General features: G+C 40.4%; 1 protein-coding gene across 15 annotated transcripts in view; it reads right to left on the bottom strand.

The window, feature by feature from the left end:
• Nucleotides 1-20,755, bottom strand: part of NBEA (neurobeachin) — a 748,692-nt gene that overhangs the window by 429,971 nt on the left and 297,966 nt on the right. For all 15 annotated transcript variants that reach the window (XM_075919184.1, XM_075919178.1, XM_075919179.1 and 12 more), the window contains one exon: nt 9,634-9,761. In XM_075919184.1, coding sequence (XP_075775299.1) covers nt 9,634-9,761 — 128 coding nt within the window. The remainder of the gene's footprint in view (nt 1-9,633; nt 9,762-20,755) is intronic.

The following is a 20,755-nucleotide window of genomic DNA, read 5'->3' on the forward strand; positions in this document are numbered from 1 at the left end:
AACACTCTTCAGAAGTTCAGAAGAAAGTCAATTATCTATACCTCAAATTCTTGTTCCAATTTTAAGACATATGAAGCTCGTTAAAGTCTTTCAGAGACAGTAATGTTGTTTTGCAGATAGTTTGTTGCAAGTGCTTATAGTAGAGTCAGAAGACAAATGAAAACAGTAAGTAGTGAACTGAGTAAATAACTGGTTGTGTATATCAATGGTGAAACATACAATTCTTCTTGACCAGCTGCTAGGTACCTTAAAAGTGGCAAGTTGTCCAGGCCAATATATTTTGTGAATTTAATAATACTGTTCTAAGGATCTATGAACCAAATGAGCCAGAATTGGGCTCTGGTTGCTTTTCACACTACAGAAAATAGCAGAAGGCATAATCTCCATCTCTTCAATATTTTAGGGTGAAAGCTTCATTGTGAATTCTGAAAAAGTGTTTTCTCCATCCCTTTCTCAAAGTGTTTTTTTTAACATCATAAGCATATCCACCAAGAAAAATTTAGAACTTAAAGATGATCCCTAAACTTGGGTTTTGAACTTTGTGGATACAGATCACTGCAAGGTTTGTGAAGACAACAAAAAGATGACATGACACTGAGATGTCATTTTGGAGACCCACACTGAGTACATAGGCAGGATCTGGAAGGAAAAAGGATGTGAATCCAAAAGGGCAGTGTTACTTGTACAGGGGATAGGTTTTTTTCTGTTGCATATTAGTTTTGATTTTTAATCACACTGGTGACTGCCTGGCCTGCTGGAAAGTGCCAAACAATTAGCAAAATAATTTATTTAGCTTAAAGAACTAGTTCCTGGTCATGTGAATAAAATTAAGGAGTCTAGATGTGGAAGAAAGGGGTGGGGGAGAGAGCGAGCGCATAGCATGCGGCAGAGAGAAGCTGGGTGCTAAAGAGGACAATAAGCTTGATAGCATCTGCGCTCCAGACCACAGGAGTGAAAACAAAAAAAACAGCAATGAAAAAAGTCTCTGAGTCAAATCAGGAGAGAAATTTTGAGTACACAGGACTAGTAGTTTTTCATCAAAGTGTACCAAGGAATTCCCAGATGGTTAGCAATTTCTCTTAACAGGCTATGACAATGTATATAGAACCACAAAAGTGGCAAGTCATTCAGATTTTAGACCTGGAAATGGGACAAACCATGCAGACAGTATTGATAAGGGCAAGATATTCATGTGTGTATACTTTTGTTTTCAATACAGACCATGTTATAGTTATTTATACCATTGTCATCTCCAGGCTAGACTATTGTAATGTACTTTACATGAGCTGCATCTGGAAAACATCTGGAAATGTAAAATATCACACTAAGTGTCTATCCCACTGTTAAACAGTGCTTCACAATGAAAGCTCCTAATCCTAGACTTCTGTTATCTACCCAGGCTGTCTCTATGGTTCTGTGTTAACTATAAGCTGTTGGTTTTAAACGTTGTAACTCCTGATATACAAGATGACAGCCACCATGTCTGTTAGGCTCTGAATTTGTAAGTTGTGTTGCACTGATCTGGTGTGTGGTGTCAATTCTTTAAAGAAAATTTAATTTGACAATCAATTAGCAGCACTACTAACATAGTAACTCCAACTTGCATGGAAATGTGAATACTTATCTCCATCCAAGAATAGTTTTAACGTACATAATGTTTTGAGAAGTCAGTGAACCTCCTCAAGATACAAACAATAAGAAGTACAAGACATTAGGAGAAAACAGTTTATTGGAAAAAGACACAAAATGGAAAAAAGTACCGTTTTATAAAGGAAGCAGCAAATCAGTATATCAAACAACTCCTGCATCATAAGTCGGCAACTACACAAAGTCCTTGTGACACCAGAGGTCTTACTAGAACATGTATGAACATGTGAGAGCTCTGGTCATCTCTGGTTCAGTCCTTACTACAGCAGCCAGTTCCCCCCCATCATTTCTCAAAATGTAAACCTCATTATACTTATCGTCAAAGCATGGACTAGAACTGTCCTTCAAGTTATTAGCTGAGGGAAATCTTATGGTCTTATTTAAACAGGTGGTCAGACTAGTTCATCAAAGGTCCCTTCTGGTTTTATAATCTATGGATCTATAAGCTTAAGACATAAATGACAAAGTCTTGTAGTAAACAGGTTTTATCATCCAGAGTTTGAGATTCATGGCTTTACTTTCGGTTAATGCAGCAATGAATTATGCAGGTCTTTTCAAAAGTGCATCAATAAAACTTATTTTACCACATGCAAAATATATCACAAAGTAATAGTTTTAAAATTGAAAGACTTATGCAGGTCTTGGAGGGAAAGAACTATTATAACTAAGATTTTAGGAAGTTCTATTACTTAAGATTGCCTTTCTAAGATTGTGAAATATGGTCTCATATCTCATGATCTATTGGGGATAAAATGTGTACCATGTATCAATGAATAGGGTTCTAATAATTTAAATGATGGGCTACTTGATTTCAGTCCTTAAAATTGGCATGATCTTATGTACAGTACTAAATACTGGCAACTATGACACTAATAATGAAATTCTGATATTTGAGTAGGTAACACATAATTCTTTGTGAAGGGGGAGTATAAAGGGAAAGTTGTTAAGTTTGAAAGTAGTGGCTTTTTGAAGTTACTCAAAGATAACTTAGTGCTAAATGGCGAGGAGTCCTGTGGCACCTTACATACTAACCGAAATGTTGGAGCATAAGCTTTCGTGGGCAAAGACCCCCTTCGTCACATGTATCTGACGAAGTGGGTCTTTGCCCACGAAAGCTTATGCTCCAACATTTTGGTTAATCTGTAAGGTGCCACAGGACTCCGCGCCACTTTTGCAGTTTCAGACTAACACGGCTACCCCTCTGATACTTAGTTCTAGATGCTGTCTCAGTAGGCATATATTAATAAGTAGGTAAGTGGCTAAAAATGCACCTCTCATCATGTAATTTAGTACATGGTTTTTAACAACTGTGCATTTATAGATAAATGTAAACATATAAAGGAACCTAGATTCATCAGATATAGTCTATTGCTATCAACAATAATTGTTGGTGTTCAGCACCTCACAGAATTAAGCTGTTTGTAGCTATGGTAGACACTTTAGAACAATGCAAAAACCAAAACCAACCAACCAATCATGCAGGTTTTGAAAGATGGCTAGAAGAGAAATGAAATATTTCTGCTTCAAACCTGAGTAATTAAAAGGAAATATACTTTACAACATACAATAAACAAACTTATGTTGTTCAATTTGAAAGAGGCAGCAACTCCAAACTAGATGAAATTAACTTTATTTACTACTTTATAATCTTCTTGTAATTAAAATCTTTAAACATACAAAACATATCAAATTCTCACAATGAGAACAGAAAAGCCAATTGCCATTTGCCAATAAAAGACTGAGCTAAATTATCAAGGCACTACACAAGAATTCTGTGCACTCATCCTAGGGTGCATTCCATTAGTAAACTCGATTCAGTAGTGTCAGTGGAGTTGCCCTTGTAGGGTCAAGAGGATCACAATATTTTTAAAAGAAATGCTGAGAAATTATTCTGAATAGATTTTTTTCCATTTATACAATTACTCCTTTTGACCAGTGTGTAGGTATCAAGATAAGCACTGTATATGCATCAAGACAGACAAATTAATACATTTAGTTTCTTTTTCCTTTACAAATACGACTGAGTGAGCCTAAAATTGCTTGCTTGTCAAATGCCATTGTTTTTATTATCTTCATATCATAAGAATGAAATAGTACTCCTTGATAAACAAAAAAAATTACTAAGTAGACAAGAAATATCTGTTGCACTGAGTGAAACATATTCAAATATTGGTCCCTACAAATTGGGGACCTAAGTAACTAGCCTTATTTCAACATGAGCTATGTGTTCTAAGGATATCTGAAAATGAGGTTTCTTATGTAGGTGTTAAAATATCATTTAGGTACTTAACTCTTAATGTCCAATTTTGAAAATTTTGGACTGCCCAGCTAACAACTCATCTTTTCAAAAGGTAAATAAATGATGTATAGATGTGAATATGATATAGATGAGATATGCAACAGTATGTTACAAGATAAAATTAATTATTTTCCCTTGACTGAAAAGAATGATTATCCAAGAATTTCTTCTGCCATTCCATTAGTGCATATGGGTAACATGCACTCTTGGATGAAACCCCACCCCCCCCAAACCCAAAACATTGTGTTCCATATACTTTTTAGAAGTAGTCTAAATAGCAATTTCTTTCTGCTGAATATAATTATATATTTTGATGAAAGTTCTGAAAATTAGAAGAAACCAGCCTTAAGAGAACTACAGAAATTGTAAGTAAATCAAATGGTGCAGTAGGTAAAAAATGAAATATTTTTTTTTAAATGAGATCAATATACTCCTGTTCAGGTAAGACACCAACAAGTGAAGTTTCAAAATTTGGTCTAATTTACAATTGATAAAAACTTATAGTAACATTTTGCTGGGTTCAATTATCTATTTATTAAAAACTCTGATCTTGTGTTATAAACACACAAAAGCTCCAGAAGATATTAGCTGTTGTATCAGACTATAAAAACATAAGAACATAACATAAGAACAGCCGTACTGGGTCAGACCAAAGGTCCTTCTAGCCCAGTATCCTGTCTACCGACAGTGGCCAGCACCAGGTACCCCAGAGAGGGTGGACCGAAGACAATGATCAAGCGATTTGTCTCCTGCCATCTCTCTCCAGCCTCTGACAAACAGAGGCCAAGGACACCATTTTATCCCCTGGCTAATAGCCTTTTATGGACCTAACCTCCATGAAATTATCCAGATTCTCTTTAAACTCTATTATAGTCCTAGCCTTCACAGCCTCCTCTGGCAAGGAGTTCCACAGGTTGACTACACACTGTGTGAAGAAGAACTTTCTTTTATTCGTTTTAAACCTGCTACCCATTAATTTCATTTGGTGACCTCTAGTTCTTCTATTTAGGGAACTAATAAATAAATTATCTTTATCGGCCCTCTCCACACCACTCATGATTTTATAGACCTCTATCATATCCCCTCTGTCTCCTTTTTTCTAAACTGAAAAGTCCCAGTCGCTTTAACCTCTCCTCATATGGTTCCAAACCCCTAATTCATTTTAGTTGCCCTTTTCTGAACCCTTTCCAAGGCCAAAATATCTTTTTTGAGGTGAGGAGACCACATCTGTACACAGTATTCAAGATGTGGGCGTACCATAGTTTTATACAGGGGCAGTAAGATATTCTGGGTCTTATTTTCTATCCCTTTCCTAATAATTCCTAGCATCCTATTTGCCTTTTTGACCGCTGCTGCACACTGCGTGGAAGTTTTCAGAGAACTGTCCACGATAACTCCAAGATCTCTTTCCTGATTTGTCGTAGCCAAATTAGCCCCCATCATACTGTATGTATAGTTGGGGTTATTTTTCCCAATGTGCATTACTTTACACTTATACACATTAAATTTCATTTGCCATTTTGCTGCCCAATCACTGAGTTTGGTGAGATCATCTTGGAGTCCCTCACAGTCTGCTTTTGTCTTGACTATCCTAAACAGTTTTGTATCATCTGCAAACTTTACTACCTCAGGGTATGTCTACACTACCGCGCTAGTGCGAACTAGCGGGGTAATGTAGGCATACCGAACGTGCAAATGTTCGAACCCCGTGCCGCGCGGCTACACGCGGCACGGGCTAGACAGTTCGGAATAGCTTGCTAGTCCGAACTATCTAGCCCGTGCCGCGTGTAGCCGCGCGGCACGGGGTTCGAACAAGCCGGCATTTAAAAATGGCGCCGGCCGGCTTATGCAAATGAAGCCCGGGAAATTCAAATCCCGGGCTTCATTTGCACGTTCGGTATGCCTACATTACCCCGCTAGTTCGCACTAGCGGGGTAGTGTAGACATACCCTCACTGCTTACCCCTTTCTCCAGATCATTTATGAATAAGTTGAAAAGGATTGGTCCCAGAACTAACCCTTGGGGGACACCACTAGTTACCCCTCTCCAATCTGAAAATTTACCATTTATTCCTACCCTTTGTTTACTGTCTTTTAACCAGTTCTCAATCCAAGAAAGGACCTTTCCTCTTATCCCATGGCCATGTAACTTACACAAGAGCCTTTGGTGAGGGACCTTGTCAAAGGCTTTCTGAAAATCTAAGTATACTATATCTACTGGATCCCCCTTATCCGCATGCTTGTTAACCCCTTCAAAGAACTCTAATAGATTAGTAAGACAGGATTTCCCTTTACAGAAACCAAGTTGACTTTTGTCCAACAACTTATGTTCTTCTACATGCTTCACAATTTTATTCTTTACTATTGTTTCGACTAATTTGCCCGGTACTGAAGTTAGAGTTTTGCTTTATTTTTGCTTTATTTCTTTATAGGCAAACAGCCAATAGACGAAACACAAAGCAACAAATATTCTCTTTGCCAGAGCTTTGTTGATCTCTTTAATGACAGTGATATATAGTTGTAACAGCTAAAATGAGAACCTTGTCTTAGTATAGCAAGATCTATCACCTTGAGATGACATTAAAATATTTGGTCTTTACTGCAACAAAATACATGTAATGACAAGATAAATGCTACCTTTTGGGGTTGCACTTTGTATCTATTGTAAAGTACTGTAGAGAAAATTTCTGTAAGTGCTGACACTGATTCAGTTACAGTACTGGGAGTGCAACTACTGTCAGAACTCTGTGGCTTCTGACATTTAATCTCTGTAATTTATCAGAAGTGGCTCAAGTTCATGTTGGCGATCCCACTATTGCTAGCACCAAAACAGTTAAACCAGTGGTAATACCTGAAGGAATTTGTCTTAAGAACCTAAATGAAATGAAGCCAAACAGGTTTGCACTTAGTAAAGAAAGAGTGAAACTAAATAATATCTGTCAAACAGAAGTAGAATGCTGTGCTATGAAATGTGTGTTTTGGTTTTGCATTTTTAAGAGGTAAATTTAAATAACATTGTAACCAAAGTTGCAAAGATGTGCCACCAGTAATTTCACTGAAATAAAGTGTCTTAAGACAGGAACTCTGTGAAAGAGCTTAGAATCACTTGCAAATTCTGGGAAAATCCCTGCCTGATAGAAAATATGTGAACCAATGTGGGGAATTATTGTATTCAAAAGGCTTCCCTTATATAATAGAGCAACTAGGAAACTGGCTCTACACAGCACCTTTCAATAGGGAGAAGATTGTCCAATTGGCCAAGAGAAAAGCAACACTGTTTAAGGGGTGTCAGGGAGGGGGGAAAGATCAGATCTTCTGAAAAAGGGGGAATGGGTCAGAATGGTGATGCTGACTCATCCCCTGGGGCTGGAAGGGCTGAAAAGGGACAAGCATGGGTGGAGATGCAATCTTTCACAGAACAGATGAGGCAGCACCCACCCTCCATTCCTTTTAGATGGCAAAATACCAGGTTTGGTTAGGACCTGCTATGGGCATTGTGCTAGCTGCCCTTTTTTAGGGGGCTTGGAAAGAATCTCTCTCACCAACCAGATTGGCCTAAATGGGGTGTTTCTTTGCCCCACCCCACATTTTCCCCACAACAGGTTCATGGAGGTCTTTGTTAATGTGTGGCATGAGGGGAGTTATATGTTGCAACTTACTATGTAAGTGTGGGGTAGATGTCTAGTGAAGTCACTCCATAAAGAGGTGTACAATGACAAATAAATGGCTTCCTAAACAATTTTAAAAGGAGGTATTGATTATAAAAACAGAATGGAAGTGTGTGTTTAGGGCTTCTAAGAATTGTATGGCAAGGAGCCAATTCCCCTTTCTTATAGTTCACCTTAACCTTATGAAGGGGAGTGGATAGTCCCATAAGGACTGGGTGACAAAGCTGAAAAAGGGGAGGGTTGTGGAAGCCCCCTAAGTAGTTACTGAATGCACTGTACACTTGCTGGGTAGTCCCAAGCACATAGTAAGAAAGCTGCAGCCTGATTAAACCATAGCAAGTGTTTCCTTTTGGTATAGACAGACAACAAAGCCAATTGCCCAATAGTCAGAATCATCAGACTCAAATATACTGAGCATTAAGGATAGAAGAAGGGTATGGGATGTGGGATAGTGGCTCTGGGCAGTGGGAGAATTGCATATAGCATTTGGGTGACGTGTGTGCATGAGAGAAGGAGTTTTAGCTGGCAAATTTGAACAAAAATATATGCTTTTCACAATAGTCCTTATGTAGATCTTTATGTGTATAAACTATGCTGATTTGCAAGTATATATTTGTTCACAGTAACAGTAGCTATTTGCTTATTATAAATAAAAATAGTGGCAGTGTATTTCAAGGGTGACAGATGTGTGTAATTTTTGGTGGTTGGTCAAACTCTCACTTACCTGCCTTATATATAAACATACACACACTAACATAAAAATGTGAGGAATTTGAGGTGAGGGCTGATGAGGAGGGATTTGGGGCTTAGGAAGGGCTTGGGCAAAGTGTTGGGTGGTGGTGGTAAGAACTCTAGGGTGAAGACATGCATGAGGAGTTCATGATGCAGGAGAGGACTCAGAGCTGAGGCAGAGGGTTGCAGTGCAGGGGGTGAGGGCTCTGGCTGGGGGTATAGGCTTTGGTGTAGACTGGGATAAAGGATGACCCTAACCCTAACCCACCTTGCCTCCCCAGTGATGGGTGCCGGGGGGAGGCTGCCATTACATGTACATCTCCTTCCCATCTGCTGCCCCTCACTGTGGCCTCTTTGGGGTTAGTTAAAGAGGCTGCCTCTTGCCCAGCATGAGGCAAGAGCCAAGACTACAGGTAGCTCCCTGTGCTTGTAGAGGGTCCCACTGGAAAAGGGAAAGCTCCATCTATCTGAGGTGGAAGGGCAGGTTCAGGATCAGCCTGTGGGCCCTACGTCCTAGGATCCTGCGGCAGCAGCTGGCAGAGTACAACAGGGATGCTCAGGAATGGAAGACGGTGTCACAGGAGAGGCTCACCCTGGAATACTGCTGAAGTGTAGGCACCATAGGCCCATATAACTTGCTGCTCCTAGTCTATTAATTTGTCTTTCCAAAACTTTATGACCACTCAGAAGCCAGGCCAACATGTAAACAAACTAAAAACCTTTAAAAGGTTCCAAGAATATCCCATTCAATAATTTCTCTTTAAGCCTTCCCACTCCAATCCCTATTATCACCTTATTTTATGTATTTTGTAATTTGCTTATGCAAATCCACATATAAGGAAGGTTACTTACCATGAAATCTTCCATTTCTAACTACATACACTATCTATTTTAGTACACAGTCCTCTTTCTTTTTTCTCACGGTTTATATTAATCCGCTCTTTCAATTTTCTAGTCTTTTAAAAATCAGACTGAGTGATACAGTACTCTGAGTATCTTAAAGAAATTAAAGTTAATTATGTTGTGTTTGCTTGGAAGCCAGGATGAACAGCTTGTGTACTGACTTGGGGTGTCACTGACAGTACAAATTAAGAAACTGGGAACAAGAATAGTAAATTTTCATGAATCCATGGCATTTCTCAAAAACAAAATAAGTGACAGGAAATGAAACCATATCTACCTAAATGTCTTAATGCGATCATTAAATAGTTATATAATCTCCTCTGAAAAAGAAAGAGTCATACAAAGTAATAATCAAAATACTAGTAATTTAATAATAGATTTGTACCTTCAATCAGTAGTTCTTGTCCGTGACTACCCAACAGCGTACGGGACAAAAAAGGGGCAAAGTCTACAAAAATTTCACGCAGGAGTGGAGCCACCTTTTCTAAAGCTCTTTCCAGCTTTGCTGTAATGCTGTTGAAAACAAAGCACGAGAGTTGAAGGCAAATACCAGCTGTTAAATGATATCACATCATGTCTATTTACTAATCAATGCTGTAAAAATCAGTGTCTTCTGATAATCACGACTGTGATTTGATTAACACGGACAACAAAAATATTTAAATGCAGTATTTAAGTTAGCAAAAAACTAACTCATATCCATCTTAGGAAATGACTGCCTCACTAAATTAGCAGAGCTAATTCATCAATACAAAATAGTAAGCATTTTAGTCTCTTTTTTAAAAGGGATTATGAAAGAACCTCAGGCATCCAAATGCAAGTCCTCTTCATCTATCATACCAACTAATGATGTATAGCAGCGTTTCCCAAACTATGGGTCGTGGTAAAAAAATACCGGGCCTCAGCGTGGCTGCTGGGAGGAGGGCGGGGTCGGCTGGACTGTGTGTGTGTGTGTTGGGGGGAGGGGAACTGGCCACTGGGAAACAGGGTTGGGGGCAGTGGGGCTGTCCAGCGGAGATCGGTGCGGTGGGGTGGGGCGGGGTGGGGCGTGGCCGGCCGGTGAAAGCAGGGTTAGGGGCAGCGGAGCTATCCGCTGGAGATTGGGGATGTGCGGGCGGCAGAAGCAGGGCTATATGAGGGGCGGGAGAGCTGACCAGGGGAGTTCGGAAGGAGAAGCGGGGGAGGGGAAGTGAATCAGCCGGCGGAAAGTGGGACTGACCCAGGCACATGCAGACCCAGGCACACAAGTGAGTCTGGCCCTGGGGATTCCATTTTGCCCTCCCCGCCCATAGCCTCCCTTGAGTAGCTGCAAACTGCCTGGCTGGTAGACACATTCATGCAGCATGAGCACATCTACCAGCCAGGCAGTTCACAGCTATGGACTGATACACCTAATTATAATAAAACTTACCTAATTAGAAATACCTGACATTTTATATGGGGGGGGAATAGCTCAGTGGTTTGAGCATTGGCCTGCTAAACCCAGGATTGTGAGTTCAATCCTTGCAGAGGCCATTTAGGAATTTGGGGCAAAAATTTGTCAGGGATGGTACTTGGTCCTGCTGTGAAGGAAGGGGACTGGACTCAATGACCTTTCAAGGTCCCTTCCAGTTCTAGGAGATAGGCAATCTCCATTTATTTATTTATTTTATATGTCCGGTATTTTCTCAATTTGTTTCCTGGACAGAACCCTCAAATACCGGATTGTCTGGTACAAAACTGGACACCTAGCAACTCTACCCCCCCTTGCACCCACCCTCCTAGCCAGATATCCTGCTCCCACCTCCTGGAGTGCTCATGCAGTGTTGGGTCCCCCAAGTCCTGGCCCAGGCTGGTAGGACAATGCGGCTGAGTGAAACACTGAAAATTTATTCATTTTTAATTTTTTTTGTGTGTTTTATACTTTTGGGCTGCAAAAAAATACTGAAAAAAAACCTGGTTCCAACTAAAGTAAAAATTTTGGGAAACCCTGGTCTAGCCAGCTTTCTATCTTACAGTCCATTTATCCAATCTATATTCCCTTAACTTGCTGGCAAGAATATTGTGGGTGACTGTATCAAAAGCTTTGCTAAAGCTAGCACTGGGGGCTTTGGGAGGACCAGAAACAACTTATTTGAATATTCATCATTTGCTTAATGAATATGCAAATATGCAAATGAATGTTACCAGTCCTCCAAAAGCTCATGAGTGGATTTCCTGGTCCCTGTGTCAGAAAGTTTGGGAACCCCTGATGTATGGCAAGTCTCAGAGGGGTGACTGTGTTAGTCTGTATCTGCAGAAACAATGAGGTATCCCATGGCACCTTAGAGTCAGAGGATATGTCTACACTAGCCCCCTAGTTCGAAGTAGGGAGGCTAATGTAGGCAGTTGAAGTTGCAAATGAAGCCCGGGATTTAAATATCCCAAGCTTTATTTGCTTCTTCCTGTCCAGGCACCATTTCTAAATCCCCTTAGTCCGAACTAACTGCCCACGGCTACATGCGGCAGTCAAACGTTAACTCGAACTAAGTCCTTAGTTCAAATTAGTGTTTAACTGCTGAGTGTAGCCCCGATCAGTTAGTTCGGACTAAGGGGATTTAAAAATGGTGCGCGGACGGGAAGATGCAAATAAAGCCCGGGATATTTAAATCCCGGGCTTCATTTGGAACTTCCAATGCCTATATTAGTCTCCCTACTTCGAACTAGGGGGCTAGTGTAGACATATCCTCTGTCTCTAAGGTGCCATGGAATACCTCATTGTTTCTGCAGATACAGACTAGCACAGTCACCCCTCTGAGACTTGCCATACATCAGGGGTTCCCAAACTTTCTGACACAGGGACCAGGAAATCCATTCATGAGCTTTTGGAGACGGCTAGTGTAGACATACCCTAACAGCTTTATTTGGGCATAAGCTTTTGTGAGTAAAACCCATTTTGTCAGATGCATTGATGTATAAATTACAGAAGCAGGGATATTACATATAGATATATATATAGAGAGAGAGAGATAGATAGATAGATTGATAGATCCACACACACACACACACACACACACACACACACACACACAGGTATAACAAAAGGAGGAAGGGAGTTATCAAGTGTAGGACTAGAGTTAAAGAGGTCATTCAGTCAGAGTGGATGTGACTCACTCCCAGCAGCAAATGGAGAGGTGTGAATCAGCTGCTGCAAGCGAGCCACATCCATCCTGTTTTTATATATCCCTGACTCTGTAATTTCTCCATGCATCACTCCACAAAAGCTTATGCCCAAATAAATCTGTTAGTCTTTAAGGTGCCACTGGACTCATTGTTTCTAATGATGTATGTTTCCTGTATTAAAAGACAATGATTTTACTGCAGAAACTTATAGTAGTGAGCTATAAACCTCAATGAGTTTACCCTTTAAGTACAGAAAATTCAATTAAAAAATGAAAATACTGCAGTGTGGAAAAAGTCCAACTTTTAAGTGTTCTCACTGTATGCAATGTTTTTTCCCCCAAATGAGCTTTCATATCTGTGAGGCTAGAACTTTCAATATTGAAATAACTAAACTGGATGTGTCCAATTTCACCAGAACCTATTCCTCCTCTTTTACATCACCTTCCATAACGAAGAGTCTAACAACAAATCAAAATTAGATTGTTTATCCTGCTTGTGTTATACAAACAAACAGAATATCAAAAGTTGCATTTTAAATATCCCCAAAATAATAGGAATGTGCACCGGCAGTTGAACTGCAGCCACAACTTTGCACTCTCCTCAGAGATGCAATATTTCATCACTTTTCATAACACTTTAGAAGCATGAAAATCATATTTTAATGGCAAAGACCACCTTACAAAAATGTTCTTGCTTTCTTGATAAACTTTCAGATACTAAATCTATATTTGATGTGATAAGCAAAGTGGTCCACGTGATAGGGAACTGGAGTGAGAGTCAGAAGACCTGGATTCTCCTCCCTGGCGTTGCTACTTATAAGGTGTGTAACCCAGGGCAAGATGTTTCATCTTTGAACCAATGTTTTCAGATTCTCCCCCTCTGTCTTGTCAATTTAGATGGTAAGTCTTTTGGAGCAGAGACTATTTCTCAGTATTTGTACACCACCTACTTTTATGGATGCTTCCTTTGTCTAGAGCAGTGGTTTCCAAACTGTGGGATACATCCTCATAACAGGAATCTTCAGAGGGCATGCTGCCCGCAACCCAGCTCTGTCCTCATTCCCTCACCACCCACAAGCCAGCTCCACTTCTAGCCCTAGCTCCTCCCTCATCCCCTGTACTGCCTCCAGCTCTGCCTTTCAAACCAAGCTCCTCTGTTGAACCAACTGGAGAGAATCTAATACTTGTTATGGGGGGGGAAGGAGGCACACCTCAGAAAAAATTTGGGTATCACTGGTACAGAGTTCCAAATTTCGCAGGTGCTATTAAATACTCAGCAAGTTCTACTCCATTGTGACTGTAATCACTTGATCTTCTCCATGCATGTAAATCTCCTCCCCATCATTGGCTTGGCAAGCCACTGCTGCCTTCTCTTTCAAATCTGTACTAAAGAGTCAAAATACTTCGTATTTCCCACAACAGATCAATAATTACTTTAAAAACACAAAAGGAAACTAGGTTTTTCCTTTTTTGGGCTTTTAGTAGACTCTGCCTTTGGACTGCCTGCCACTGGGGGCAAAAAAACTTTTTTTTTTTTTTTTTTTTTTTGCTGCTTTGCTTTTTTTTACAGCACTGAGAAATAGTTAAGAATAATAATGTTAAGTGCTGAGATTTTAAATACGGGCAGAAACTAAAATTATGATACCTTCCATGGTGATTTTTGAGTTTTCAAATATAGAAATATATATAAAGTTCATATGAAAGTCCTTAACTTATAATACAGAACAGATGCCATTAGAAGAGATCAGAAGCTCTCTTCCAACAACTCAAAATCACTTTGATTCTTTTCTTGCAGTGCATTGCACCACTCCTTGAACTAACATTCAGATACTTGATTTGCAGAGCTCCACAGCTGCTGCTAGAGATTAAGGAGGAAAAACACAACAGTACAAATCCCACTAATATTTATTTGCTTCACTGCAGATATACTCATAACTCCTGAGTTTGGAGTTTACTTCACCTTGAAAACAAAGTGAAATTTAAGTGTACCATGCTGATGTCAGTGTATGCAGGATCTGAATGAATGCTTCACTGACACTAGTTGGGAAGAGACTCTGGGTGTGTTTATATACAGACAGTTCGCTTCTGTCTTGCTTAGATCTGTTAGATATTCAGATGATAGAGCAGTGTTTTGCAATTTGGCTGCTGTCACAAACCATGTTAATCCTAATTGCAGGAATTGTGAAATATGGTAACTAATGTTGGTAATTTTTGTGGGAAGACAGAAAAGACAGATTGTTCTTAACCTGTTTCAGAGGAGGGAACCACAGGAAGTTTAAAGAACCTTGGGTGGACAAGGGCTCTAATACCAGAGCTCTGTGGGGTTAAGCGGAGAGGTCAGAAACTCTCAACCTGTTTCCGTCCACTGTTCCAAGAGCGCTAAATAGGCCCCCTTAGGAGCAACTTTTTTATTTTAAACTAGCACATTTATCCAACATTGCTCGGATCCTTAACTCAATTTCTGGGGGAGGAGAGAAAGGAAAATGTATATACAGGCAGTCCCCGAGTTATGCGGATCCGACTTATGTCGGATCTGCACTTACGAACGGGGCTCTCTCGGCCCGGAGCTCGCAGGCAGCGTGACTGCCCAGAGCGCAGCGGTCCCGCCACCTCGACCTCCGGGGCGAGAAAAGCTGCTCCGGGTGCCCCTGGTCTGCTGGGGATGGTCCCCAGCAGACCAGAGGCACCGGGAGCAAAGCCGCAGCGGCGGCGGGGTCCCGTGCCTCCCCGGCTTTGCTCCGGGTGTCCCTGGTCTGCTGGGGACCGTCTCCAGCAGACCAGGGACACCAGGAGCAAAGCCGCAGCGGCGGTGGGGTCCCGTGCCTCTGAGGCTTTGCCAGAGCAAAGCCTCAGAGGCGCGGCACCCCGCCGCCGCTGCCGCTTTGCTCCCGGTGCCTCTGGTCTGCTGGAGACGGTCCCCAGCAGACCAGAGGCACCCGGAGCAAAGCCACAGCGGCGGCAGGGTCCCGTGCCTCTGAGGCTTTGCAGACCAGGCTTTTGTTGTGGACCCTGGGGTAGAGCAGCTGGGGTGCTGCCGGGTTGGTCCTACAGGGACCTACCTGGCAGCCCAGCTGTTCTGTCCCAGGCTCGAGATTCAGCCGCTGTTGAAACTGATCAGTGGCTGATTCCAGGAAGCTGGGGGCAGAGCAATTCTGCCTCCGGTTTCCTGTAGTCAGCCCCTGGTCAGTTTCAGCAGCAGCGGCTGAATCTGGAGCCAGTTCCGACTTACATACAAATTCAACTTAAGAACAAACCTATAGTCCCTATCTTGTACGTAACCCGGGGACTGCCTGTACTTTATTTGTGGGGGAGGGAGGTGTGTGCGCACGCCCAAAGTGCCTCATTACTCCTTTCCCGAGACCCATACCAGAACTGCTTGCTTTTCCCATTCCTGTCCCTATCAGGATGTAAAGCAAACTACACAGCTCATCTGACCCCTACGCTCCCTAGCCGCAGTGACGAATTAAGCAAAGTATCTACTTTCCCTTCACTTCCTTGATGAAGGGAGGAGAGAATTCAGCACCTCCCCCACTAAAGGATGCCTGGGGGTGGTGCTCAGGACTGGGACAGTTCTGGATTGGAGGGGGGGCATGCCCCAGCTAGTCCTTTCCCCCTCCCTAGTGATTTTGTCTCTTTCCGGTCTGATTTTATGAGAAGTAATCCCATTCCAGGTACATCCCATTTTCCTGGCACAACCAAATCCTTACCTTGGCTTTAAGTCATAACAAGAGGAAGTTGTATACTGAATTTGGTGGTCCTAGCTCTTATTGTTTAAGAGGAATTCTTAGACAGACAGACATACTGTCAAATATATAGTAGATTACTCCACTGGATGCTGAAATTTCTTGGGGCTGGACTATGTTTCAGACCAATAGCTGAAATCAGTGGGAGCTGAAATAATTTCTGGCAGGACTGGAATTCTGCCCAAGCCCTAAACCACTCACAGCAGAGTGGCCAGACCCACTTCCTCAGATCAAAAACTATTTGATCTGAGGAAGTGGGTCTGGCCCACGAAAGCTCATCACCTAATAAACCATCTTGTTAGTCTTTAAAGTGCTACATAGTCTTGTTTTTTGTTTCAGCTAGACCAGACTAACACAGCTACATTTCTATCAGGGTGGCCAGTGAGTGAGGAAGCAGTCAGGTGGCATTGGTCCTTCCCATGCATAAGAGGAGAGACTTCATGCAGGCATACCTATGAACTCCAGGTCTGCACTGATGAGACAACTGAGTACAGCGTCAAGGAGGGAGGCACACCACAAGAATTGGAGTCTTGGACTCAAGAATTTGAAGTAAAGGACACTGCCCAGCTAACACTGGGAAGGGTGTCTTGTTTGTTGCTTTTTCTTTGTTTATGGATACTACATGTATTGTTTTCTTAGATGTATGCCATGTCACTTTTATTAAACTCTTTCCTTTCTGTGCTTGCCTGAAAATTGCCTTTAAAAGGCACAAAGTAAGTAGAATAGAACTTTCCCAGGTTACTGGATGGGGCTTGAGCCGGTTTCGTTACATTACTGAAAAGAACCCCTAAGATATTGAACCTGGCCCTTCTTGCTGTGCATTGCTGCTAGCAGAAGAGTTATATTTTGGGGGGTTGGGTTTGGGATCTAGCTGGGTTAGTACCCACCACAAGCACATCTTATGGCAGACCACTGATTTGTGGAAAACAGTCTTGTTACTTTTTGGATGAGTCAGAGATTGCATAACGGCTGTCCGCATAGTAGAGGATTCACGCAAGAGAATGAATATTGACATTAAGGAATGCCTATTGGTGTTAGGGATACTTGAGGTCTATGAGGGAAGCTTAAATGAATCTACTTTAAGAAAAGCCAGTGACTCTCTGAACAAGTGCTGTGTGTGTAGCTGCAGATTTCAAGAGGAGGAAAGGACTTTTGCAGCGCTATATGGGCTGCCAATGGCTGTGGAATCCCTACAGGTTCCAAGAGAAATAGCAACATCTAGCAACACATGGAAAACAGTAGTTGTCAGGGGCTGATCCCCAGTGACCCCTGAGACTCAGATGTTGAATTCTAAAAGAAAATGTCAGCATTCTTGGCAAAAGAAAGAATGGCTAATATGCCAAGTTTACTGGGTCTTGACCCATCGTCCCCATGCCAGGCGCTGACGCCTAACTTGATGCGTGGGCAAAGTTTTTAGGGCAAGCATTTGAAAAGGTTGTGCAACCCCATCCTGAGTCAAGTTAATACCAAAAGTTAAGATGATTTTCTGGGGGTGCAGTCTCAATATAGGGAGAAGAGGGGTTTTAACCCTGTTTAGTACATACCATTTGAAATGCTACAGGACTGTACAGTACCAGAGACTGAAAGGAAAAGATGACTGGTAGAGCATCTCAGGGGTCCAGCACTAGATATTATTTGTACTCTGAAGCTGGATAACTCTGGGGTTATTAGTAAAGTTGATTACACAGGAAGTATGTAATAAATTCACTTCTACAATTAATAATCAATTTCAATCATACAATCACAAAGAGGGACTTAGTACACTTTATTTAAATTATCTAGAAGGTAATATAACCCAAAGGGGAAGACAGGAAAACAAACTAAATGACTAACTGGCAAAAAGCCAGTTACAAATGTGACCCTTATTAAAGATTTTACTAGATGGAAAAGTAACCAGGGAGAAAATTAGGTATGCAATTAGTTTACTTCAAGCTAGACAACTACTAGGCTTAGATGGACTGCCTGTCGGATTTGATTAAACCTACCAAGAATGGCTATAGCAGCGTTTATTAAATATACTGTTATACAGAGTATTATATCTCAAGGGAAGCTAATCATCCAGCCTGGAATATCTCCTTTTCTTTTGAGCTAAATAAAAATCCAGATTCTTGAGATCTCTCTGTTTCCTTCACAATGACTCAAAAATTCTAATCTAAAATATTTTTTCAGTATGGATTTAGTAAATGGCAGATCCACCAGTTTATACTTGGAGAAAGCAGTTATATTAAATGACAGTACAGAGACTCTGATATTTTTACCAAAGCTACTCTGTCTAAAAAGTGTGCAACAACTCCCTAAAACGGAAGATTTGTCAAATACACAATGAAGGTGCCAGTTGCGTTTATATCCTCAGCAGGAATAAAGTTGTGTTTATAGACTCGGAGGTTAAAGTCACAACCTGGTGGACAGCTCATGATACCATCTACATTTTTTGCTAGTCTCTAAGGTGCTGCAGGACTATTCATTGGTTTTTAAGTTTTTTTCTATTACAGACTAATACGGATACCCCTATGAAACCTGGTGGATGTTCCACAGTTTTGTCTCTTCTCTGCACAGATATAATGGTCATAAATGTGCAACTTCTATTGGTAGTCATTCACTAGAATCAGTATTTTTTTTCTTTATCTGGCAATTCAATTATTCAGCTCTGAGGTACTGAACTTATTCCATGTGACTGCTATAGATATTTAAGGACTCTAAACAAGAGCCAAAGATTTACAATAAGCTCCTTTATACATACTTTAAAGCAGTCTTCTATTCCAGTGCATTTTAGTTCAAATGGACAGAGCACTGAACTGGGAGTCAGGATGTCTAGGTTCTATTCTGATCTTTACTATAGACCAGTAGAGTGGCCTTGGGTTACTCACTTCACCCTGGTGTGCTTTTTTCCCCTCCCTCCCTCTCTAGCTCTATCTTTCCTATTTAGCTATAAACTCTTTGTGCAGAGACTTATTTCTATACATAGTCAGCTTCAAGCACAATGGGGTCTCAATTCCATTTGGGACTTCTAAATGCTGTTATCAAAGAGATGAATAATATTTTAGACAAAACCGAAGAGGTCGCAATAAATAAAATAAGGTAGAAGTTCCAGGACATACTATTTAAATAGGTTATTGTTTTAAATTCATACTTAAATTTAACAGATCCCTTGCACCTGTGTTATCACCTCTGCCCTTTGCATGGTAACAAGGGTACAACTACTGGCAGGTATCAGTTATCCAATCACAATTTATGTCAGTAGGCTTGCCTGCTGCACTGGCTCTCCCTCCACTCACTGCTTTGCACAATGATTTTGTCATGGCGAACCATATAAGTGGTGCAAAAAAGGACAATCTCAGAGGAGTCAATCATAGATTTGAAAGAAAATATGACTAAATCTCTACTAGGGATGTAAAATCCCATTTAATTAGTTAACCAGTTAAACTTCATCTTTTAACCAGTTAACTGATTAAATGGGGGTGGTTGGGGGCTGCTCTGGGCACTCCCTGACTTCAGTGGGCCCCATGAGGCTGGAGTAGCTCCTTGCTTGCAGCGGGCAGAGGGCTGGCTTCAGCTCCCACTGGTTAGTCATTCATATCTCTAATCTCTAATATTATCCAGAATGTTCATGTAGATGGAAGTAGGGCACATAGATCCAATAATTTGAAGTGGAATAAAAATGCTTATTTTCCCATTATACCTGTATATAAAGCTACAGCTTTAACACTGTAGCATTAGAATGAGAGCTGATCAAAACATGAATTCCAACATTTTGAAATTTATTTTCATACCAAATCAGCACAAAAAGTCAAAATTGTGAAATTTCTCAAAGGAAGAAAATTGCCAAAATCATAAAATAATTTTTAAAAAGGCTTTGTTTTAATAGCATCAGATTGTTTTGTTACAATAATGTTAAAACACTTTATTTTGATAAGGAAAAATATTTCATTTCAATGAGGAAAAATATATAATATTAAACATATTCAATAATCAATAGAATATATCCAAAGTATTAAAACTGATATTTTAATGTATCTTAAGTTGAAACACTATCAATCAAAACCAAAACATTTTGACATAACTGAAACAAAACATTGCATTATCACAATGAAACGAGAAATTCCATTAAAAAAATCTTAACTGTTGAAAATTACATTGAAATTGAAATGTACTCATAGATTTCTATTATGATGAATCTGCATTTTCTGATGGGAATGTTTCAATGTGCTCTAATAAGAACATAGCTTCTTGAATGGAGTTCTAGTAAAAGTAGGGTTCTAGGATTTTTTTCATCCAAAGGGTTGTTTCTTAACCATTGAAATATTATTGTTTCTAATTAGCTAATAGAAAATATTATGACTGTAGCACTGGTTACAGTGGTTAAAAAATAAACTCTATAGAAGACCAGCTTTGCCAATGTAGGCTCTTTTAGACGTTTTGTATGAAATTTTCTTATAACAATTAGGGCTGTCAAGAGATCAACAAAAATTTAAATGCACAATTAAATCACAATTATCATACCCTTGGAATAATATAATACTATATATTTAAGTATTTTGGATATTTGCTACCTTTTCAAAGATTTTTATTTCACAAAATACATATTACACAATGCTCACTTTATATTTGTTTTTATAGCAAATAT

This window comes from Pelodiscus sinensis, chromosome 1 (genome assembly GCF_049634645.1).
Source record: "Pelodiscus sinensis isolate JC-2024 chromosome 1, ASM4963464v1, whole genome shotgun sequence".
Lineage (NCBI taxonomy): Eukaryota > Metazoa > Chordata > Testudines > Trionychidae > Pelodiscus > Pelodiscus sinensis.